The sequence below is a fragment of the Canis lupus genome, chromosome 18 (genome assembly GCF_003254725.2).
Source record: "Canis lupus dingo isolate Sandy chromosome 18, ASM325472v2, whole genome shotgun sequence".
Classification (NCBI taxonomy): Eukaryota; Metazoa; Chordata; class Mammalia; order Carnivora; family Canidae; genus Canis; species Canis lupus.
Window position 1 is genome coordinate 54,947,578 of NC_064260.1, and position 24,272 is coordinate 54,971,849.

General features: G+C 45.4%; 2 protein-coding genes across 17 annotated transcripts in view; one reads left to right on the forward strand and one right to left on the reverse strand.

The window, feature by feature from the left end:
- The window catches only part of CPSF7 (cleavage and polyadenylation specific factor 7), a 28,137-nt gene extending 8,759 nt beyond the window's left edge, over nucleotides 1-19,378 (forward strand). For 3 of the 9 annotated variants that reach the window (XM_025446502.3, XM_025446503.3, XM_025446504.3), the window contains exons 4-10: nucleotides 533-636; nucleotides 1,009-1,181; nucleotides 3,996-4,410; nucleotides 5,118-5,236; nucleotides 7,550-7,718; nucleotides 8,368-8,535; nucleotides 13,073-15,048. In XM_025446502.3, coding sequence (XP_025302287.1) covers nucleotides 533-636; nucleotides 1,009-1,181; nucleotides 3,996-4,410; nucleotides 5,118-5,236; nucleotides 7,550-7,718; nucleotides 8,368-8,530 — 1,143 coding nt within the window. In that variant the 3' untranslated portion in view covers nucleotides 8,531-8,535; nucleotides 13,073-15,048. Of the gene's footprint in view, nucleotides 1-532; nucleotides 637-1,008; nucleotides 1,182-3,995; nucleotides 4,411-5,117; nucleotides 5,237-7,549; nucleotides 7,719-8,367; nucleotides 8,536-13,072; nucleotides 15,049-16,530 lie in introns of those variants that run through there. The other 6 variants (XR_004806556.2, XM_035701339.2, XM_049096528.1 and 3 more) reach the window with 6 other exon arrangements.
- TMEM216 (transmembrane protein 216) overlaps nucleotides 1-23,209 on the reverse strand; it is a 29,747-nt gene extending 6,538 nt beyond the window's left edge. The window contains exons 1-7 of one of the 8 annotated variants that reach the window (XR_003136380.3): nucleotides 23,070-23,209; nucleotides 22,422-22,523; nucleotides 22,034-22,126; nucleotides 19,176-19,377; nucleotides 4,376-4,486; nucleotides 3,870-4,037; nucleotides 3,353-3,688 (exon numbers count right to left, since the gene is read on the reverse strand). Coding sequence is in view for 3 of the 8 variants with exons in the window: in XM_025446535.3 (XP_025302320.1) it covers nucleotides 18,872-18,887; nucleotides 19,176-19,377; nucleotides 22,034-22,126; nucleotides 22,422-22,523; nucleotides 23,070-23,082 (426 nt within the window). In the remaining 5 variants the exon portion in view is untranslated. Of the gene's footprint in view, nucleotides 1-3,352; nucleotides 3,689-3,869; nucleotides 4,038-4,375; nucleotides 4,487-12,259; nucleotides 15,337-18,316; nucleotides 18,888-19,175; nucleotides 19,378-22,033; nucleotides 22,127-22,421; nucleotides 22,524-23,069 lie in introns of those variants that run through there. The other 7 variants (XR_007403541.1, XR_003136382.3, XR_003136381.3 and 4 more) reach the window with 7 other exon arrangements.
- Nucleotides 23,210-24,272: the final 1,063 nt, after the last annotated feature.

Consider the following 24,272-nt stretch of genomic DNA (forward strand, 5'->3'; position numbering starts at 1 on the left):
ACTCTTGGTGGGGTCATTCATTGGTTCTTTGATAACGATTGGTGACAGGATCAAAGACCTTGATAGTTCTAGTACACTCAGGGTAGGTGGTGATTCTTATGCAAAAATTCTTGTGTGATAGACATGTTGTGGGGCTGGTAGAGGGAGGGTCCAAATTAGGAAATGCATACTGAGGGGGACGTTCCTGACATTGGTTAAACTGTAGCCTGTCAGGTCTGTAATTAAAAGCTGCTAGTAATCATTGTTTGAACTGATGACCAGCCAGCCCAAATGGCAGTCAAAGTTAAAATAGGTTTTAATTTTCTTAATCTCAAGAGATGGGGTTTGGGGAATGGTGGGAGGTTTTGGAATGCTGGATGGGTGAGGATAATAAAAGCCTGCAATAATTGAAATGTTGGTGGGCTCTTGGGTTTCTGTGGGAGGTCATGATTGTGACTAGAATCCTAGGTTTGGGGAAAGGGTTTGGGACATTCTAGGTGGGGAGGGGGTGTAGCTCTTGACATTTCTTCCTTTTCCATCTTGCCGGCCCCAGTGGACCACAGACCAGCAGCTGATCCAGGTTATTCGCTCTATAGGAGTCTATGATGTGGTGGAGTTGAAATTTGCTGAGAATCGAGCAAATGGCCAGTCCAAAGGGTGAGGTCTGGATTTGAGAAGCCCCTTTTAGTTTGTCATCATTAGGATAAAGATCTACACTGTATTTTGGCCCTGGATTTTAATCCCTCTGACCCCTGGCCCAGGTTATTGCCTTGGTTTTGACAGACTGCCTTAGAATGGGGACCTTGCTGCAATGTAACAATGTCCATCCGTTGAGGGGCAAAAAGAGCTGATTTCTGATCCAAATAAATAGGACAATTATAGACTGACGCCTTTTTATTGATGGTAGTTTTGTGTATGTTATTAGCAAGATATCTTTTATTTTACCAGCTTTCACTAAAAGTGGAAGAGTTTCTTTGTTCTTTTGATTGGCTAATAGATCTCACTCATTTTTAATTTTTCTTCTTCAAGGTATGCTGAGGTGGTGGTAGCCTCTGAAAACTCTGTCCACAAATTGTTGGAACTCTTGCCAGGAAAGGTTCTTAATGGAGAAAAAGTGGACGTGAGGCCGGCCACCCGGCAGAACCTGTCACAGTTTGAGGCACAGGCTCGGAAACGTGAGTGCGTCCGAGTCCCAAGAGGGGGTACGTGGAGACCATCTGTATGAAGGGGGGCAAATTTGTGGGTTTGTTTTCTGTGGTGTGGGCTCTGCCTACAATGTGGAGGAGTTTGGGGGAGGGTGGTGGTGGTTATGAGTGTTGGCAAGGTTAATTAGTAGACCCAAAAATGAGGCTGTGTATAAGAAAGAGCACTGTGCTGAGAGGTTCAGATTATAGTCTGGTTTTGCCACTGACTCATTGTGTGACCTTGGTCAAGTCACTGTATTATTTCTGCTCTGAAGTAGATACATGATGTTTAAAGTTCCTGTCAACTCTAAATTATATGGTTTTGTCTTAAATCAGTATAGTGAATGGGCTTAACTGTAACATGTGCTCTGTATAAATTAACAAGCAGCCACCTTAATATACAGGTAATGTTTATAAAGATGGCTATAATCTTGTCATAAACATATGTTGGAAGGGTGCTCTGTAAGGAATCAACCAAAAGGAGCGCTGGAAAAGAAGAGTGTAACAATGTTTCTCCGGCATTGTCCAGGGGAAGAGAGTGCCCTTTCAATTACCAGATATTTTAGTCTGCTTGGCAAGTGCTTCCCACTAATAAAGCTGCATTATACTATCTTAGCTTGATGATAGCATCCGTTGAGTTCACCTTACTCCCTTTGTTCTGATTCTGTACTCACCAAGCCACCTTCTGATACTAATTTGGTTTCCCAAATAGGCTCTCCTACTGGGAAGAGAATGCGCTGACCAGCCGACACAAGTATTCCAGTCTGCTTGGCAGTTATATTTCTCATTGTAAATTAATAAATTGGCATTCTGGTTTATGAATCAGTCTCTTGTGAGTTTGGTTAGCGTTGAATCTATTTCCTAGGGTACAATCACCCTGGGTGAACTATTAAAGTTGAGTTTCTGAACCCACAAAACCTGAGGACCAGACCTTGGATTATCCTGACCTCACAAAGTGCAGCCACCCTGCAATGCCCTGCGTGAAGCAGCCAGCTGCCTTTACTTTTCTTTTCTGACGGGGGTGGGGGTGGGGTTCATCACCTGTGTTCTGTCATTTCTTAGGTCCTGCTCTCAAAATAGTGTCTTGTATTGATTGGGTGGTCCACTGGGACCTTGTATTGATTGATTGAAGGTGAAGATATGGCCACTTCTCTATTTGCATAGGAACAACTGTTCTTTTAACTAGATTGAGAGCCTAGATGGATAGAGTGTGAACTCCCATTGCTCTGGGTTAAAAGGCACACGCTTTTCTTTGACAACTTGAATTTTCAAGTTCCTCTGTTTCAGAGTCTTTGTATAATTCAACCCTTTTCTAATTTTCCTAAGCTGCATAAAGGTACAGTTACATTAGGGATAACATTCCTACTTCTGCTTAGCTATGTGCTCCTCAGTGTTCCGTTTCTTTGCTGAAATGATGGTGGTGACTGAGTGCTGTTTTCTGCTCTGTCACGTTGACAGACATGGGTTCTATTAATTCACTAAGTACAGCTAGTAGACTTCCTCTGCTTAAAAATGGTTGCTACTCTGGGATTGTAGCCATAGGTATAAAACAATCTTTGAAAAAGTGGGAAGATGGCTAACTTTCAGAGGATCCCATTTACTGATACCTTTTTCTTTGCTTTGAGAGAACTCAGGGAAGAAGCAAGTTGCCATATGGATAAGATATGAAGCACAAGTATGCCATGATAGGCACCGGTGATAGGCTATGGTGGAGAAAGTAAGGTGTTTGCTGAGAGAATAGGTCCCTGCATGCTTGAACCTGGAGTTGAGTTTATCAGCAAGTGTTAGTTTAAGGAGCACTCTCCTTTCTGCCCACATTTGACTGCTAACAGCATCTCTCTGCTTCCAAGACTTCTAAGGTTATGTGATCGTGTTCTTCTGTTGGGTTCCACCTTAACCAGGCCTGGAGTAGACTATTAAATTGGAGAGAGTGAACAAGTTTAACTGAGTGACTTTACAGTGTACAGCCACATTCCCAGCTGCGTACAAGCATTTGTGAGCCCTTGTGCACACCACCATACCAAAGTGCTGTGGTGATTTTCCTGTGGGGTACAGTGTTTGGGCCATTGAAATATAGTGGGAGTTCCCCAGATACGAGGGTTGCTTTTTACTAAGCGTTTTACTAGGAGTCCCTGCTGTCAGCTGTGTACCATCTGCTCAGTCTGTGGACATGTCTTATCTTGGCTTACCTCCCGTTTTCTTTCTACTTCTCACTTGACCTCCAGTCTTCTGTGGTGTATGTCTCTTCCCCATCCCAGTAACGAGTTTTGTTATGTAGATGGAGGAAGTATCTCTCCCCTCCTCTTCCCTCACTTCTCCCAAATTCTCTGGCCAAAATGTCATTGCAGAGAGAACATTGCAGGTGTACAGTAGCATAGTACTGGTCTCAGGTCAACTAGTACTGGTCTAAGGAGAGAGGCCCTGAACTCTTAATCATGGAAGGGGATTCCACATCCACTTGACTCCAGCTGAACAGTAATGAACAAACTTCAACACTGTCATTTTCTCCTGGGTTAATCAGGATCCTGCATTTAGAAGTAGAAAACAAGTCTAAGGATAAATTGAGTGTGAACCACAGAGAGTTCTAGATAAAGAGCATTCTCTGACACGGAATTGGAGTGATACTGCTTTCTGGGTTTATGACTTAACTAACTTGCCTCAGCCCTTTTTTTCTGAGGCCAAAGAAAAGGGAATAGATGATTTTACCTTCTTTCTCAGCTGCCTGTCACCTTCCTCAGTATGGTATCCGAGGACTCTTGCTGAGGGATGAGCTGGTCCCATGGGTACATGTAAAGCCTCGGGTAGTAACGTTAGTTCTGTTTTGCTTCATAGGAATACCTCCACGGGCCCATTCACGGGATTCTAGTGATTCTGCTGATGGACGGGCCACACCCTCTGAGAACCTTGTACCTTCATCTGCCCGTGTGGATAAGCCCCCCAGTGTGCTGCCCTACTTCAATCGCCCTCCTTCAGCCCTCCCCTTGATGGGTCTGCCCCCACCCCCAATTCCGCCCCCACCTCCTCTCTCCTCAAGCTTTGGGGTCCCTCCTCCTCCTCCTGGCATCCACTACCAGCATCTCATGCCCCCTCCTCCTCGATTACCTCCTCATCTGGCTGTACCTCCCCCTGGGGCCATCCCACCTGCCCTTCACCTCAATCCAGCCTTCTTCCCCCCACCAAATGCTACAGTGGGGCCTCCACCAGATACTTACATGAAGGCCTCAGCACCCTATAACCACCATGGCAGGTAAGGACTATCTTGTTTCTTTCAGATCTGAGCCAGGTATAGTAGGGTAGACCATGTGTTACGTAGTTTATTCTCCCTGAGGAAGTAAATAAGCGTGAATTCTTGTGTTTTCCCTTGTAGAAACTGTTGTCATAGTGTTGAGTCCTGGGAAATAGTTAACCATCCGTTAGATAATGTTTTTTTTTATTTGGTGTTTCATTTGCATCTTAGTTTCTTGACCCTAATCATGTCTTTCGTAATCCTTTTTTAAGGAGCTTGATTAAATTGAGAGCCACAGGGCAGCCCCAGTGGCTCAGTGGTTTAGCGCCACCTTCCGCCCAGGGCATGATCCTGGAGACCTGGGATCGAGTCCCATGTTGGGCTCCCTGCGTGGAGCCTGCTTCTCCCTCTGCCTGTGTATCTGCCTTCCTCTCTATGTCTCTCAGGCATAAATAAATAAAATATTTTTATTAATTAATTAATTAATTGAGAGCCACACGTGTCTGTTAGGGATGCTGCAAATATCTAGTGCCATTGGGTCATGCCAAAATTACAAAAGAATATGATGTAAATTCTGTCCTTGAAGAGAATGTGAACACATATAATGTGAACAGGCTGAGAACCATTTAAGACATTATATAGGAGAACATGATTAAGTAACACTGTAGTGTAGATTATGGTAAAGATAAGAGGCTTGGGCAATCAGGAATGGTATTATTTCTGTGCAGCCGAGATTCGGGCCCTCCGCCCTCTACAGTGAGTGAAGCAGAATTTGAAGAGATCATGAAGCGAAATAGAGCAATTTCCAGCAGTGCCATTTCCAAAGCGGTATCTGGAGCCAGTGCAGGTAACTCACCCTTACCTCTGCTGTGTTCTCCTTACCTTTAGTTTTTCCATGTTTTGTCATTTCTTTTGGGAAGAAGTTCAGCAAGATAAAGTTGGAGTACTGTTAGATTCTCAAGAGTGGCACATTTTCAGTAGTATATAATCTGATACTGTGGTTTTGTGGCTTGGGGGAAGTTCTAATGATGTTAATTTATTAAGCCTGTATCCAGACCTGCCTCATGAAAACAAACCTAGTGCCTAGATTATAAATAGTAGTATCTCATTGTAGTATCTGTTGTAGAATGAAATTCCTGCCCTCATGGAGATCTCAACGGTTGATCAGTGGATCTAGTGTCTAGTCCTAGTGTAGACTGCAGGTTTCTTAGGACTAGATATGGTTTGATATGGAATTTCATTGTATTTGGGGGTTTAGACAGAACTGCTGACCTCTCTGTAGCCTCTCCTAGAAAGAGGCAAGTCTGTTGGGTGTCATCGTAAGACATAATATATGCCCTTAGAGCTAACTTTTGCCCCGTCAGTATTACGTGGGCAGAACCAGAAGCTGTAACTCTGAGAGCCCTAGTATGGAATCTTTGGTTCTTTTTTTTTTTTTTTTTTTTTTTTAAATCTTTGGTTCTTTATAGGGTTTTGGTCCGAGTCTCATGTTATGGTATCAGTCAGACTTCTTTCTTGTGAGTTTCCCACACTGATGTAAATGTAGATTGTCAGATCTCCTAGGAAATAACACTAAATATTGCCATCTGTTTTCTGTAATTTTTCATCTTTGGCTGCAAAATTTGAATCCACAGGGTAGGTTAAAGACAGGAAATACATATATTCTCTCTCTTTATTTTTTCCTCCAGAAAACTGACATCTGATTTTTTTTTTCTGAAAGATTTTTTAATTAGAAAGTAATCTGTGCTCATTTTAACAAGTTCAGTATACAGAGGAGTATAAAGGAAATAGTCATTGTTCTTCCTTACAAACTCCTGCACCTTAAGATGATCAATAACTGAATCTCTATCTCTGTCCTTTTTTGTTGTTCTCATTCCAGTCATTCAAACCACAAATACTTACTGAATGCTTACAAAATAAGCAAAAATTCCCTGCCCTGGTAGAGCTGACATCCTGGTGTTCCTGGATCTCTACAGAATCACAGTTCCTCCACAGTTTCCATTCTATTCTTATTGCCCTGCACAGAGGAAGCTGCCAGTCTTCTTCACTGGACTCCTGTCTGGTTCCATGCTTTCCTTGCATTATCTTCTGTCTGTATTGCACTTGACTTAGCATGGAAAAGCATTGTGCAAGTACCTACCCCATGACCACAAACCTTGAGCCAGGCACTGCGCACATTTGGGGAATGAAGGGGCTAGTTCTTCATGGCAGCGAAATTTAAAAACATGTGTATATAAATATACTCTACATACAGACATGTTAGGTATATGTTATGTATATGTGTACACACATCTGATTATAGATTTAAAATAATTCAGACTTAGAAATGTGCAGTGGAAAAAATTAAAATTAAAAAAAAAATGCAGTGGTAATTAATGAAAGTCCTCTATGCTAGGCCCACCACCAAGTCCACCTTCCACAATTTAGTGTCTGTCCTTCAGATTTTTTTTCTGTGCATATGACAACGTAAATATAATTTTTATTCTTTTTACAAAAACGGAATACTGTTTTGCAACTTTAAAAAAATTAAGGTTCTGGACATCTATCAGTGTATAATATCTAACATTTATTGAGCCCTTACTGTGTGCCTGGCACTGTGCTAATAAGCGCTTTACGTGGATTACTTTGTTTACGTACAGATTTATCACGTGCCTTTTAACAACTGTGTAGTATTTTATAAAACCGGCATCAAAAAAAAAAAAAAAAAAAAAAAAAAAAAAAAAAAAAAAAAAAACCGGCATCACATAATTTATATAGCCAGATGCCACTGAAGGAAATTTAATTTGTGTCTAATTTTTTGATAAAATGATGCTGAAAAATAACACTGTTAAGCGTACATGCTTGTGAACAGAAGTAGAACTGTTCTTAGACTTTCTGGGTCAAAAAGTATGCACATTGTTTATTGTAACGGATATTAGATTGTTCTCAGACTACCCTGCACCACTTTGTATATCCACTGGCAACATCTGAGAATCCCTGATTGCAGACTGTTGAAATATAGATGCCGTCCACTTTTATACCTGCCACTTCTGCCTCATTCATCTTACCGTGGTTCTGTGAGACAACTAGTTACTGTTTGTGCCCTCTTGAGTTCTCCTTTTGGTCCAGTTAATCTACTGCCTCTGCTCATTCTTGGCCTTTCCCATCCGTCCCCTGTCAGGGGATTACAGTGACGCGATTGAGACGCTGCTCACAGCCATTGCTGTTATCAAACAGTCCCGGGTCGCCAATGATGAGCGTTGCCGTGTCCTCATCTCCTCTCTTAAGGACTGTCTTCATGGCATTGAAGCCAAGTCCTACAGTGTGGGTGCCAGCGGAAGCTCGTCCAGGTGAGTTATTGGTTGCTTCAACAGCCTACCAGCCCCGAGCAGCACTCTTCCAGGGATTGGCAGGGAGAGGAAGAGAGCCCAGGGGATGTGGCAAGGCCCTAGCTGGAAGAACGGGCCTACCTCTGCTATCTTATTTAAGGGGAAGGAATTAGTCACATCTGCATTAACGAATGTTGTAATGTCTGCAATCCATTGTTCAGTGAGGCAGTGGGCTATTTAGGAATAAAGATAGACCGGCATAGTTAAGAACACGGGCTTTGAAGCCATATGTGCTTGGATTCGAGTCCCATTTCTGCTCCAAAGTATCTGTATGGCTTTGAGTGTGGCAGTCACCAGCTTTCTAAGCCTCATTTTTCTCATTTTAAAAAAGGGACAATAATAGTACTTCTCTTACAGCCCTGTTGTAGAGATGAGATGAGATAAGCATGTAAAGCTCCTAGCACTGTGCCTGATACATTAGTAAGATCTCAACACATTTGATTGTTCCTTTTTCCCAAAAAAAGATTAGTCCTCAAAGAGCTGACATCCTCAGACATTGGGCCCATAATAGAAAAGGGGTTCAGACAAATACTGGAAGACACCAGAACACAACACTCTTGGAAGGCACGTAGTAGGTCCTCTGAGTGAGGCTGAAGGATCTTTCTAATAGGAAAAGACATCGGTCCCGAGAGAGGTCACCTAGCCGGTCCCGGGAGAGCAGCAGGAGGCATCGGGACCTGCTTCATAACGAAGATCGGCATGATGATTATTTCCAAGAAAGGAACCGGGAGCACGAGAGACACCGGGATAGAGAGCGGGACCGGCACCACTGAGACAGGTGAGACTGGGCCCTGTCCCTGGCTATGGGTGGCCTGCCACGAAGGACAAAATACTGGTGATCGTGAAGATTTTGCTCTCTTTTTAAAGCAGTTAAAGGGAAAGGGAGGACTTTTGACTTAGGTAACAGAAAATTGAGGAGGGCAGATTGCTTGCTCTTCCTGCTCCTTTGGAGAAGTCTTATCCTGAAATGGACCTGAAATTGAGCTGGTTCTGTTTGTGTCTTGTCTGCCTTAACCCGGTATCTGAGAGACAGCATGACATCTGGGATGAGAGCACAGTGTCTGCAGGCCACATTACTTTGTTCTTAAGTTTTCTCCTGTGTAAATGAAGACCGTAAACGCAGCTGTCTTCGTTGAATTGCTGAATTCAGTGAGACATTCTGTCTAGAGCATTTAGCACTCATGGTACTCGTCACATACCGAGTTTTCAGTATTGATAGCCAATTATATTTTCACCCCGCCAAACTTTCAAGTACAAAATTAGGAAATTGACCAAGACAAAAAAGTAAGACCTTTGCCTACTTGTTAGTTTTCAAGGTGCAACATTAACAATTTTAAGAATTAGTATCTAGGGATCCCTGGGTGGCTTGGCGGTTTGGCACCTGCCTTTGGCTCAGGGCGTGATCTTGGAGTCCTGGGATCGAGTCCCACATCGGGCTCCCTGCATGGAGCCTGCTTCTCCTTCTGCCTGTGTCTCTGCCTCTCTCTCTCTGTGTCTCTCATGAATAAATAAATAAAATCTTAAAAAAAAAAAAAAGAATTAGTATCTATTAGGATTTTGAAACTCAGGATACTTTAGGAGAAAGCTGATCTGAAAAAATCATATTTAATAATGTAGAGGTTGTAAAGAGGATACTTCAATGGAAAGATCTGTTTTGGGAATGAAAAACTTATTGACAGTGATTGATTTTTTTATTTTATTTTATTTTTTTAGCAAAACAAAAGTAGAGTTGTGAGGGGAACTATATTAACTCAGGTTATTGAGAAGTTGAGTTAGGCTTGGCTGGATCCAGGGACTCCCGCTTTGTCCTCAGAACTTTGTATGATTGTTTCTAGTATATAAGTAACCAAAGAGTGTTTTTTATTCTGTTTCTGTGGAGGCCTTTAAAAGTAGTCTAGATTCTGGCTAGGATGATCTGTTTATGGTTCCTGGAGGCCACTGCAAGACCCAGATCTCTTTGGGGTCTCTTCTCAACTTTATGGTTTCATTCACATCAAGTGTGTTACGAAAATGTCCTTGTTTTTTGGATGTTTTTTTGGCCAATTTGGTTGGTCCGAAGTAATGGTAATTGAACAGGAGGGTGAGGATTAGGAAAGGCTCTCTGTGGTTCTTTGGGGGTGGCTAGATGGGTAACTGGATGCAGATGGAAAAGAGACCCTCTTGCTACCTGGGAATGCCCATAGTTCACTAGCAATAGCTGGACTGTAAACAGAAAGTGCCATGTTTGGCCCACTGATAACCTACTAACAAGAAAGGAGTTCAGTTATGTTTGGCTGCTGCCCTCGACTTTATTGTTTGCATTATCTGCATTGATAAAAGTGGTTCTAGCTGGAAATTACTTTTTGTTGTCTTCTGTAGGAGGTAAGTGGGAAAATGAAAGGTTAACTAACATTTTTTTACCTGCTTCCCTTCTGTTTCTAAAACACTCAATTCCACAACATTTTAAAGTGCATGGTATCACTGAAATCTGAGATAATCTATATAAAACTAACAGGCTGTGGGTGCTAGATACTTCTAGATTTTGCGACAAACTGAGTTTAGGGAGGTACCCATATTTCTCCAGGGGAAGTGGACTCTGGCCTAATTCGGCCTTGGAGTGGAAAGGAGGGTGGGTGTTAGGGTAGACCTTTGTTCCTGTCCCATCCCTGCTGTGGTAGTAGCAGCATCTCCCTGCTCTTGTTTGAGCTAACACAGTTGCTAGTGTTGCTGTGGGGTTGAGTGTCACCTCTCCCCTAATTCTGCTGCTCACAGCATGGGTCCTTCATACTGGAAAAGACTAGAGAATAGTGACCAGGGAGGTACTTGTCCATGCAGACCATGAATTATAATCTCTAGGGCCACATTTGGGTTAGCAGTTAGAGCATGTAACTGCATGTCACCATTCCTGGTGGCTCTCCTTCTAACAGTCTTTTGAAAGAGAAATTGCGAGATCAACTGATGGACTAGCATTTTGGGTACTAAACATCTGAACCTGAGACTGTCATTTTGCATCATTTTTTCCACCTGTAAAATGAGAGTTTCTCATAAAGTGTTCCTCCATATGAGAGTGATGCAGTTTGAATAACTCTGAAGAACCTGTAACCCTCTAGTTCTCAGAAAACAGTCATTTGGCTGGTGTGAGCCTATGACAACAGGAGGAAAAAGGTTTTCCAGGTTCCCATTTTTTTATCCCTTAGGTATATTGGTTATTCCATCCAGATAGCTAGTCCAAAAGAACTGAATCAGAAACCCAAAAAATGTCAGTTGCTCACATTCTCATCTTAAGGACTTTGCATTCTATCTTCAGTCACCAAGTCGTGATGTAGGAGGTTCCGTGTTGGGGAGATGGTATGTGGGTCCATTTAGCTGGAGAACTGTTGGAAGTTCTGTGTATGACACATTTTAGTTAAAAATACTAGTGTTTATATTGTACGGATGAGTGTTCCTGAGAGCCAAAGGATTTGTTCCATCTAGAGGCAGCAATACAACAGCAAGCTTTTCTATCCATCCTTTCTGCCTGCCTCCAAACATTACCACCAAAGGTAACCACAACCTGTAAGAATTGAGTGCAACAGTTGATTTCTCCTGATGTATTAGTTATCCTTTGTTGTTTTGTTTTGAACAGTTTCCATTACATCTCCTTTGGAGTATATGTGTGTATGCTTTGGAATTTGAGGATATTCTTAGGTAATGTGTGGCTTTGGCTTCAACTTATTGTAGTTCTCAGCTATTGGCTCATATTTGGGGATATTCTTGTATTTAAAATATAATCATTCTCACCTCATTCCTTTCCTCCCAGTCCAGTGAAAACTAAACATTCTGTTCAATTTTGATGCAGTACAAAGATACAGAAACCCAAATGGTTTGAAGGGGAGAGGCACTGCGGGCTTCAGAGTTTTCTCAGGAAATGAGACAAGTAGCTGCGAGCATAGGTGTTTAGAGAAGCTGGAAGGCAGAAACTTCTAGAACAGATTCTGAGGCTCCCAAGCCGAAATAGTAGAATGTAGAAGGAGCAGGCTGCTTGTGGATGTTTTTTCCTTAGGTGGTTCCTCCAGGTTACAGAAGTGCATACATAGGGCAGCGTGGGTGGCTTAGCGGTTTAGCATCGCCTTCAGCCCAGGGCATGATCCTGGAGACCTGGGATCGAGTCCCATGTCAGACTCCCTGCATGGAGCCTGCTTCTCCCTCTGCCTGTGTCTCTGCCTCTCTCTCTCTCTCTTTCTCTCTCTCTCTCTCTCTCATGAATAAATAAAGTCTTTTTTTTTTTTTTTTTTTTAAAGAAGTGCATACATAAAGAGTGAGCATTTGCGTGGAGGCTATATTATGGGTTTGGCCATTAGTAGAAGTCCTAAGCCTGATTTAATCTCTCTTTTTCCTGTTCGCTGTTCATTCTCCTTTATGCGGTCAGCTTGATCAGGCTGCTCCCCGCTGACTGATAACTGCAACCCTGGAACAAGGGCTGGGCATACTAGGGGCCTTAGGTTTGGCAGAGATGTGGTGAGGGGCTGAACAGTGCCTTACTGTTCAGTGGAAGTTCTTAATTGTGACTACGAATTCTTTCACTTCCACGCTCTGCTCTCTGTTCTGGCCTGGCCAGATAACTCTTGCTTGATATGAGGCTGCTACTTGGCCCCTTACTCAAAGCTGTCGTCTGGGGAAAGATTTAAAATCCCTTGAGTTTTAGTATAGCTTAGTACATCCTTGGTTCTGTGTGTGTGTGCACGCGCACACGGATGCATAAGGATGTGTTAAACAGGGCTTCTTGAGGGTTTAGGAGTTCCTGTGTTAAGTACATGCTCCCTGCTAGGGCCTCTTGGGTGTTTGTGGGTTAATGGATTTGGTTATGTGCACATTTGTTTTCTTACCATTGTACCTCCCATTTCCAGATTTTTACCCCTCCCCTTAAGGTAAGCTCAGAGTTGCTCAGAACAGATTTTCTGAAATGGTATTTCAACTCCCTATATTCCCTTATTGCAACTCTTTTTGGATTGTCGTAGTTTCATATTTCTCCAGCCAAAGTCTCCTTTTTAGTCAAACTGCTTTGAGACTTCATTTCATTGTCTGTTTCTCCCTAACCGTAAAGTGAGATGTTACTGCTTTTTCTCTCTACTCACTGTAGTTCCTGCAACCATCCCTCACTATGGACAGTACCCAGACACTTCCAGACAATCCTGCTTTCTTTCCTTCACTTTCCCAGGCTTGCATTCTGTCTGTGTATATACCCCCACTTCATACATTGTAACTTTAGACAATGCCAGTATAATTCCTGTAAACACATCAATCAGAAGATAATCTCTAACATGTGTTTTCTTTTTCTTCTGATGTTCTCATTGCAGGAGTCTGGTTGGAAGCAAATGTTTTTTTAATGGACTTGCATCTCCTCACCTTGATCAGGACTAAAGGACGGAGGCCACTCCACCCCTCTCCCTTCCTCCAAACCCCTAACTCCCTTCAGACACCCAGGGAATACCCTCTGCCCTACAGATTGGAAGATTGCCTGGCAGCCCTCCCAATCCCACACCTCCTGTTTGTCAGGGGAAGGAACCTAAAGACTTCCATGTGGTTGGAAGGGGTGGCAGACAGGAAGAAAACATGTCTAGGCCCCTGGTCTCCATAGAGAATGATGCTTTGTCCAAGGAAACGTAGGAGTTTCTGATTCTCCAGGAGGAATTCAGTGGTGAGGTTGATGGGAAGACTTTCTTCCCACAGAAAACGGTTTCTCCGTGCAGGATCTAGGAGAAGTGACTGGGTGTGCCAAAATAAGCCCAGGGTCCTGCCCTCAGCATTAGGTTTGATGGGGCCAAGAGGGTCTAATCCCCTTGCTAACATACCACTTCTTTGTTTAACTCCTTTACCTTCTCAGCCCTTTGAGGAGGGATCCTGAGAACGGAAATTCCCATATGAAAAGCTTCTCCTGTTCTTGCTTTTCCCTCTTCCATACTGACAGTTTGTTTCCCTGACCTCCCAGAGGACTGAGTCTTTCCACCTCCCTGCTGCCCAGCCGCCTCATTGGACTTGCCCCTGGTAAGCAGAGAAGGCCATGAGGTTGCTTGCTGCTGGGAGCCTGGCAGAGCCAGTTACCACCCACTGCTGCTTCGTGCTTGGTTGCCTCTTGCAGTAACCAGCTGTACTAGGTGTTCCCTTTCCTGGGGCTTTTCTGTTTCACACATGGAGCCCCTCCCCCAAGAAGGCTGCTTCCTTGTTTTAGAGGAAGATGCTGCCCTTGGGAGATGGGGACATCGGACCTCAGCACTGAAGAAGCCCTGTGAAGTACCGGGAGGGGTAGGAGAGGAGGCAAGCTAGGGCAGGCTAGGCCTACTTCCATATAGGCTTTTCTTCAGATTCAATGTGAGCATGCGCTTGCATCCCCCAGGTACATACTTTTACTTACTGTGGGATAACCTGGCACTAATAGGCAGGTAGTCATAAATTTGGGGTCTTTCCACCTTTGGACTATTGACGTATTAATAGTTTCCTTCACTCTATGTGGAGGTACTTCCTGCCTCTGATGAGGAGCAAGGAGGAAGTGGAGCCTGACTTGAACGAGCTCAGCTCAGAGTCCTACGGACCACCACTCGGGGGTCATTTTCTACACAGGCCAATGGAATTGCTCTTCACAGAACATCCAAGTTGTGTGTTTGCTGCTGATGGAAGCAGCAGTAACAGGGTCCTGCGGTACCCACAGGGCGATGGCTGCTGCTTCTGCATGCATTTACAGGGCATGTGACATCTAACAGGAGATGAGACGGCGTGTGAGACATAGGGCCACTGGAGACCCTTCTGGCTCAGAGGGGAGAGACTGAGTTGGACCCAACCCTTCTTCTGTGCCCTGCACGTTTCTGACCTAGCCCATGGTCAGTCAGTGAGGGGGCCCCCAGGGTTGGACAGGCACATTCCCTTGGGACAGAGGCTACAGTTTGTAGCTATTTCCCCCTGTCCCCCCAACCCCATCCCCACCTCTACTTCAGAACATGGCCCCCCGCCCAACTGGCCAAGCGTTAAGTAATGTGCTTATCCTCGGGAGCAGCTCCGGGTGTCTTTTTAAAATGTAGAGAAAACCAAGTACGGTGACAGTTTAAGGAAAAAAAAATATATAGAATACCAGAAAAGCCGTTTACCCGGAGAATTTTTTTCTCCCCATTCTTGTTTTGTTTTTACTCAATGACAAAAATTTTAGTTTTATTTCCTGATAGCAAAAGGAAAGAAAAACCCAGCCCTCAAAAAGGCCAAGGCCCCGTCCCCCTGTTGTCGGTGATTTGTTTGTCTTTCTGATAGGTTGAAAATTGTGTAATAAACTTGATGACGCTGTCAATCTTTTATACTGCATTGTATTTTTTTCCTTTTGTAACAAAATATTTTTAAATAATAAATGGGGTGTGAGCTGTTTTTTGGATTCCGCATTGAATAGATTTGTTGAGGTTTCTGGGACACGGGCTGGGACTGATGTAGAGGCTATGGGATGGTGCTGAAGCCCCGAGTTCTGAGCTGGAATCGCAGGTCACAGGTCGGGTATGGTTGCCTGCGGTACACTAGGGGGCCTCTGGTGCAGATCTTTGCAAGTGCCCTCTTGTGGGTTAGCTTGCTTCCTTAGCCATCTAAACTAAGGGAGGAAAAATTCCAAGTCGTCCTTTATGCTTCAAGATTCCTAAGATTCATTCCCTGAGTTAAGTGTCCTCCCCTTAGAGTTTAGTAGTTCTGATGTTCTCAAGTTCTGGGTGGGAGGACTCTGCTTGGAGTCAGGAGGTTATGCTTGCCCCCGCCTGCTTACACCACCTATGGACACCACCAGTGGACTGTGGGCTGAGACCCACCCATAGCTGTTCTGCCTTCCACACGGCATTGTTTTAAGAATCTGAGCAAACAAATGTGAGCAGGTTTTAGAAATTGGACTATGGTCTAAACATCGGGAAAGTTTAGCAGAGTGTTGTGGGAGAGTTTGGAATTCCAGAAAGCTTCTTGTAACTAAAGAGCTTACATAGAAGATGAACCAGAGACCAGGTGATACATAATGTGTGCTGGGACCAACAAAGGCAAGATCAGCATAAAAGCAAGAAACCTTCAGAGGGAGAGAAAGCCCCCAAAGCTCTATGACCATGTGCAGCATGTAGGAAATAAAGAGTGGGCTCTCAAGGCAAGTTTGATGGTTCCAACCATCTTGGTTACATGTTGTGATTGCTTTTTGAAAAGCCCATTCTTGGGCTGCATCCACATCTACATGAAGTCTAGAAATCTACTTTTTATGTTCTAGATGAATTTCATGTAAATTAAATTGTGAGGACTGGTAGTTTAGAGATGTAAACACATTCTTCATTGAAGAGTTACCATGGTGTAACAAAAGGAATGATCTTTGTGTTACTCTTAGTTCAAACCCCAACTCTTTTTAAGCCGAATGCCCTCAGATACAGGTTGACTTAACATTTGAGTTGATCTTCTGCCTTGTAGGATAAGTCTACTCTGCCAGGCACTGGGTAAGTATTCGTCTCCTAGACACTGCTGCCATGGTACAGAGCCAGAAACCTGAATCTGTGTGTCCTAAGTGTCTCCTGTACTGGGCCAGACCTCAGCCTCTAGAGAAGTTCTAGCCAGGAGTGTGAATATCTGAGCAGGTCTAGAATATCTCTACCAGTCTGTGTGACCAAGGCCTGCTCCTTTACTCAGGTCCTCTCTACTGTTCCAGAATGTTGATCCTATCTAGATGGACTGTAAGGTGGCTTCCCTTGGCATTTAGTGAAGATAGCATCTGACCACATTGACCCTGAAAGACTATGCTCATTCCCATCCTCTGCTGCCTCAGTTTCTGTTGTAGGACGTTCTACCCTGGCTTGACTCTATCTTCACATGGTGGCTCCAGCAAGCACCAGGAAGAATGAACACCCCATGAAACCATCTGCAAGCAGCACAAGGCACTAAGCTCCTGGAGAACCATGAAATCAACAAGAGGACTTCTGCTCTAAACCTGTTTCCAACCACTCATTCTCATCCTCAAGTGGTACCTGCTGAGGAGTGGAATTTACTTGATCTAGACTGAGACTCCAAGGACAAGATTTCTAGATTCAACTGTTGGTAATCAGTATGATTACCTGGCTGTTACTTTCTCTAAGCCTGCAAAGTGGGGGATTAGATCCCTTTCTAAGGTCCCTTTTAATTTTAGGTCACTTCTAAACTTCCAACTGAGCCTTTCAGTCATTTATGTGTGTTGCCAGCAGAGTGACCTTAACTACTGAACCTCTAAAAGAAATGGGGAGGCCATGGAGAACAAGTTCCTGTCTAGCTTGATGCTAGCAACGTCTTTAAAATAAGCTAGAGAGGGCAGCCCCAGTGGCCCAGCAGTTTGGTGCCGCCTTCAGCCCGGGGTGTGATCCTGGGGACCCGGGATCGAGTCCCATGTCAGGCTCCCTGCATGGAGCCTGCTTCTCCCTCTGTCCCCCCTCCCCTCTCTCTCAAATAAATTAATAAAATCTTAAAAAAAAAAAAAAAAAAAGCTAGAGAAAGCAGCAGTGTGAGCTGCAGAAAGTCAGGGTTTGTGACTGAAGTATCAGGGAAGTACCTACTGGATTTTTGGTTACTGTTTTGTAGTGGATTACTGCTGTCTACTACAGTTCTTGGATAGACCCCAAAGGCAGCCAGGAGTCAAGAACACAGAATTTGTGGAAACCAAAATTATCAGCGCTTTGGCCAGTAGAGACCTTCATAGGCTGAGAATGAGCTCCATCACGGGAAATAAGCAGAATTAAAAGCCAGCATGGAAATGCTTAAAGACCAATTAACTTTTGACTTTGAGCAAGAGCAGATAGTCTAGGATTCCCCTGACAGCAGAGGGGCCATATGGCTCAAGGTTTTCTAAAGTGGAGTCTGTCATGGCTCCTGGTAGCTTTTTGGGGGGAAAGAAAAAAGCCACTACCAACCAAGATGAGAAATAGTTTTAAAGACCGTTACTTGGGGGGCAGCCCTGGTGGCTTGGTGGTTTAGTGCTGCCTTCAGCCCAGGGCGTGATCCTGGAGACCTGGGATCGAGTCCCACATCAGGCTCTCTGCATGGAGCCTGCTTCTCCCTCTGCCTGTCTCTCTCTCTAATAAATAAATAAAATCTTAAAAAAAAAAAAAAAAAAAAAAAGATGGTTACTTGGGGAAGGGAATGAATGAATTATATGCTCATGTGGGGCAACATTTCCCCAGTTTTAAAAAAAAAGTTCCTTTTACATTAACTTGAAATTTTAAAATAAATGACAAAAAAAATACTGCCAAGTTTTGAATATGCTTTTTCTAATTATTCATGCCTCACTCTGGAAAGCTGACAATCATCTGTAAGAGGAATGAGAGAAAAGCTGGCTTTGAGGCAGAGGTGAAGAATATAAGCAGTCTTTTACCGGATGACAGGCCTGAAGAAGATACATAAGTTAACAATGCCTTTAAGGATTAATTTAGGCTAGAGCTGAGAGGAGAAAATCACTGCCTTCGTGTCTGCATAGGATTGCTAAGCACAGCCTGAAAACAAACCACTGGCTGGGAAAGTCCCTACCTTCCCTTGGAGTGGATGAAATTCTAGGAATAGGTGCCAGAAGGAAAAGGCTTCAACTCCCATGATGGAAAATATACATTTATTATAAAATAATGTTTGTTTCATGATGAGAGTAGAAAAATAACACTATGAGCCGCTAAAAGAAGGTCTGGAGCTCAGTCTCAGGACTGAAATGAAAGGCTTTTGCATCACCCTGGGAGCAAAGCATCCGGAGGCTCTCTGCCCATGTGACAGGTATGGCACAGCACGCATGGGGAGGATGTGGCTCTGGTTCTGCTGGAAGCCCAAGGAGCCTCCCTGGTCCACACAAGATGCTCTGGCCACGAGGATCAAAGAAAACTTGAGGTCAGCAGAGAACTGGTTCTGAGAAGGGCCAGGACAGGACAACCTTGCCCCTCCCTACACTGCAGTGTAGAACAGTCTCTTAGGTTGATGGTCCTGGTTTAGAAGATGATGCCCAGTGGCCTTATGCTGTTTGCTGCCCAAATGTCTGTGTTGAGGAAAAGCTGCAACCTGTCCCAGGACAACTTGACCCACCAATTCTCATTGATGTGGCTAAAGACCAGAAGAATCTGTGGTCTCAGCCCATAAGGGCTGCTGGCTGAAATTTTTGTATTTCATATCCTGTCCATACTGATGGCAGAAAGAAAAAAAAAAAAAGAAAATGTTAAAAGACCAGTGAACAAGAGCAGCTGGCCTGAACTGTTCTGTATTTCAAGCCTCTTGGCCCCAAAGAACAAAGAGAATGTCTTCCCTAAGTAACCGTCTACCCTGAGTAGAAAAAGCAGTCCCATAGGCATCCCCTTTCCCCTTGAAAGTCCTTCAGACCCCTCAAGCTTCAGAAGAACAATGAATCCCTCCCTAGGATGAGCTGGGAACCCAACCCTCAGGTGACAGGAAATGAACCCTCAGCAGCAGTACCTGGAGAAAGCAGTCAGGGTGAGCACCTCAAGCAGCAGCTCTGAACCACAGAAGAAGAGCAAGATGCTGTTCATGATGGCTTCCAGGCGGAGCACGTAGGTCTGCAGCAGCAGGTAATAGGAGGCCATCATGGCAGATGGGAAGGTCAAGGCCACGCTAAACCCAAGTGGCATCTTTCGCTGGCAGAGGTTCCCCTTTGTACCTGTCAGATACAGCCCATGGAGTCACCTCCAAGTGGCCTGCTTTCCCTGGGCTCAGAGAAAAGGTTGAGGGAATGGGATGGGATGGACTGGCAAGGCAGAGAAAAATCATCCTGAATGGGGATGGGCAGATTTATAAAGAGGGTCCTAGCGTGCTAAAAATGAAGGGCTTTGGAGGTGCCACAGGATGGAGTCATTCACTCCAAAGGTCCTGCTTCAAGTCTGGCTCCCACTCAAGAGACAACAGCTTCTTTACTCAGGGAAAAAAAAATTTTTTTTTTTTTTTTTTTTTTTTTTTTTTTTTTTAATTCATGAGAGAGACAGAGAGGCAGAGGGAGAAGCAAGCTCCTCGCAGGGAGCCCAGTGTGGGACTCGATCCCCAGAACCTGGGATCACACACTGAGCTGAAGGCAGACGCTCAACCGCTGAGCCACCCAGCCGTCCCTATATATATATTTTTAATTACAATATATAATCATTGAGCATCTTTCAACTAGGGCAGCCCCGGTGGCTCAGTGGTTTAGTACCACCTTCAGCCCGGGGCCTGATCCTAGAGACCCGGGATCGAGTCCCACGTTGGGCTCCCTGCTTGGAGCCTGCTTCTCCCTCTGCCTGTGTCTCTGCCTCTCTCTGTGTGTCTCTCATGAATAAATAAATTAAATCTTTAAAAAAAAAAGAATCAACTAACATAAATACAGAAAATAATTTTAGGAAATATAGAAACTAAAAGACCCCATGGCTCCCCACTGGAGATAACCATTATTATAGAATGATGCATACTGTTCCAGGTTTTTTTATGTCTGTATACTTACATATTACTTTTTATTATTACAAAAGTAGAATTAAAAAATAAAAATAGAATCACACTGTACATACTATTTCCAACTTGTTTTTTTCCCATTTAATGTATCTTTTCACATATAACTACCTTATTCTTTTTTTAATGGCCATGAACAATTTCACGGAAGCAATTCCATATTTTAACTAATCCCCTATTGCTAGATGTTTAAGTTGTTTCCGATTTTTTTTTTTTTTTTAAGATTTTATTTATCTGAAAGAGCGTGAACAAGCATGAGGTGGGGAGGGGCAGAGGCAGAGGGAGATGCAGACTCCACGCTCAACAGGGAGCCCAATGAGGCTCAATTTCAGGACCCTGAGATCATGACCTAGCCAAAGGCAAATGCTTTACCGTTTGAGCCACCCAGGCACCCTCTAATTTTTTTTTAAGATTTTTTTTTTTTTTAAGTAATCTCTACACCAACTTGGGGCTTGGACTTACAACCCAGAGATCAAGAGTTGCACACTCCATGACTGAGCCAGCCAGGCACCCCTCTAATGTTTTGATGTTACAAAATACGTGGCCATAAACCTTCTCCTATAGATACCTTTGCATATCTGTGGAAGTGTTTGTCTCTTTACCAACCAGTTTTAGATGTGTAATTGTTATGTCTCAGAAAAAAATACAAATTTTAGGGGTGCCTGGGTGACTTAGTCACTTGAGGGTACGACTCTTGATTTCAGCTCAGGTCATGATCTCAGGGTCATGGGATTGAGCCCTGCATCAGACTCTGTCCTCGGTGAGGAGTCGGCTTGAAATTCTTTCCATCTCCCTCTGCCCCTCCACCCCACTCATGCCCTCTCTCTCAAATAAATAAATATTTTTAAAAATAATACAAATTTTACATGACAAAACTTTAGCAAAAACAATTAATCTAACTTATATTCCCAAAGAGTGTGGAATAGAAAGACCTGGTCCTCATACCCATTACAATAATGGGTATTCGGAAATCTTTCTAATCTGATGGATGAAATTATTACCTTGTTTCAATTTGCTTTTTATTAATGAGTTTGGACATTTTATCATGATTAATGATTCTCTGTGATTATTCTTATGTGAACTCCCTATTAGTGTCCCTTACCAATTTTTAAAATTAGGTCATCTTTAGTTACTCCTGTGAGCCTTCTATCTTTGTTACATATGTTGCAAATACTCTTTCTTCTCAGCCTGTGTTTTAACATTGTTTCCTGGGATGAGATATTTTCTAACTAATAAGGAATCTACTCTGGATCTGGGAGGATAAAAAACTTGTCCTAAAGAAATCCTGTTCAGAGAGAAGAGGGGACCTTAGTGCTTTCTTGTGTGACATATACTGCCCTGAACATGGAGTTATAGTCAAATCTATTCTCCTAAGCAAGCTAGTAATAGGAACCAGGCAGGCTCTCATAGCACTTGGGAAGTTAGGAAGAACCTATCTAAAATCTCAGGTGGCTCAGTTGGTTAAACATCCGCCTTCGCCTCAGGTCATGATCCCAGGGCCCTGGAATTGAATCCCAAGTCAGGCTCTTTGCTCTGCAGGGAGTCTGCTTCTCCCTCTGCCCTTCCCCCTGCTCATTCTCTCTCTCTCTCTCTAATAAATAAAATCTTAAAAAAACAAAACAAAACAAACTCATGCTACTGCCCACTTCTGTCTCTACAGAGCAACAAACTAGTAAAGCCTGACCCAGAAAATGAAGCAGCTTGAAACTTCAGAGAGGGAGTAATGGGACATTCCATCAGATCCAATCTCTTATTGTGAAACTAGGTTATGTACCTCTTGTTAAGTTACAGATAGCAGTCTGTCTGAGAAGGAATGGAAATATTCTCTGGACAACACTCACCAAAAAACAGTCGAATTACTTCAATTCCGAGGTAAAGGAGAAGCATCACCACATCCAGTACTAGATTGGCTGTTGGATATGGTAGGAGGAGAGCTGCCGACACAAAAGCCAGAGTTTGCAAACATAAGAGCACCCACAAGAACTCCCCCACACTTGGGAATAAAGAGGGCATGAGTCTTATCAGCTTTCCAAGAACCAGTCAGTGAGATGTGGACAGGATCTGTTAGCCTGCTGCAGGGTATGTCAACTCAGTGTGTGTTAATGATGGAAACACTTCTCTAAAAAGGAGCAACGAAAGGATGAAAAATAAGGCTCCTGATGGGAGTTGGCTCTGGGCTGAAGTGGGGAAGGGATGTTGGGACGAGGTTAGTCACGCCCCAGGCCTTACCTTTATAAAGAAATATGAAGAGTTCCAGGAGAAAATAGGTAGCATAGTACCACCCGTTCAGAAAGAACAGGATTTCCAGCGGGGTGGAGGACAGCCGTTTACCTGAAAAGATGAGCACAAGTGAGGAGGGTGTGCGAGACGGCCTGTCACCCTCTGCCCTCCGGATGGTTTTGTGCCTCACTTGAAGGAAACGAGGTCGCAGCTGGAGGGAAAGGCCTCTTGGGGGCACTTCTTGTTGCTGACAACGAGGGTGTGTGCGTGTGCAGGGGCCTCCTGGATCCGCTTCTGTCCCCGGGATCACGCCGAAGCCGGCTCTTGGCTTCGGGGTGAAAGTCTAAGATCTCATCCCGTCGCTGCGCCCCATTTGGGAAATTAGGGCGCGGAGGCCAGCACCGGCCTGTTCAACGACACGCAGCGGATTCGAAGCCGAGCCGGCCCGGAACAGGCCCAGCCCAGGATGTGGGGGTTGCTGAGACCCGCACCTCGAGGCCTCGGGCACCGGGTGGGTGAGGCTGCGGAACCCCAGTCTACGCGAGCGACGAGCGGCGTCCCTGGCGCCCGAAAACGAAGCGTTTAGGAGAGCTCTAGCGGGGGACAGAGGGACAGTGGGGGCCACAGGACCAGAGACACACACCTCCAGAATCTCACCTCGCGACGCCATCTTCTGTCCCCATGGAAACTGCGTCCGCGGCCGCAGCCGTTCCCGGAGCAGCGAGGCCCGGCCGGAAGCGGGGATGGAGCGGCCCCTGCTTCCGGCCGCTCTGCCCGCCCGCGGACTCTATGGTCTTCGGGGTCCGGGGCGGCCTCCGGGCCCGCGGCGCCTGCGCGGGGAGGAGACGCGGCGTCCGCGGTCTCGGCTGCGGTCGGGCCCGTCGCGGCGCGCGAAGCTGAGGCCCGGGGCAGGGGCAGGGGCAGGTCTCGAGGGCCCCCGACGCGGGTGGCGGCACCTGGGGGAAGCGGCGGCGGTCGGGCCGCGCCCTCGGTTCTCTCCTCAGGACAACCCCACAGTGAGCGACGGGCGCGCGGCCGGGCTCGGCCTCCCGCGTGTGTGGGCGGGGGGCGGGGGGCGGGGGGCGGGGCTGGGAGCGGCAGGAGCGCGGGGCCGCCCGCGGGGACGCGGGGCCGCGCGAGGAGGAGGGTGTTGGGCGGTCGCAGGCCCACCCCGTACCGCCGCTCACGTGCCTCCCCCGCCCACGGCCTGGGGCCTCAGATGGTCCGTCTCTAGGAGGAAGACGCGCCAGCTGCCCTCCCTGCGGCTTCAGGCTCTTCCGGGGGAGCACGGCTACGCCCGCGCATGGACACCGCGCGGACAGCTCGGGTCACGCCGCTGCCTAGGCTCGACCGTCGCCAACAGAAACAACGCGGCTTGTAGCCCTGAAAACCACCGTCTGGCCCCGCTCGCCCTTTTCGTAAAGGATGGCTGGGAGCACACCTGCCGCGACCCAAAGTAGATGGTGAGACCGAATGGCCCCTAGCGCAGCGAGCGGCAGGGATGGCCGCACAGCAGCCGGTTCCCCTGCACCCAAGTCCTGTGAGCGGCCTGAAGGCGGCGCCAAACCGCCGAGCCACCCGGGCATCCCTACAGTGCAGTCGTATATAAGAGAAGAGGTCGATATCCAAAATATGTAAAGAACCGGGATCCCTGGGTGGCGCAGCGGTTGGGCGCCTGCCTCTGGCCCAGGGCGCGATCCTGGAGACCCGGGATCGAATCCCACGTCGGGCTCCCGGTGCATGGAGCCTGCTTCTCCCTCTGCCTGTGACTCTGCCTCTCTCTCTCTATCTCTCTCTCTCTCTGTGACTATCATAAATAAATAAAAATTAAAAAAAATATATATATATATATAAACTTAT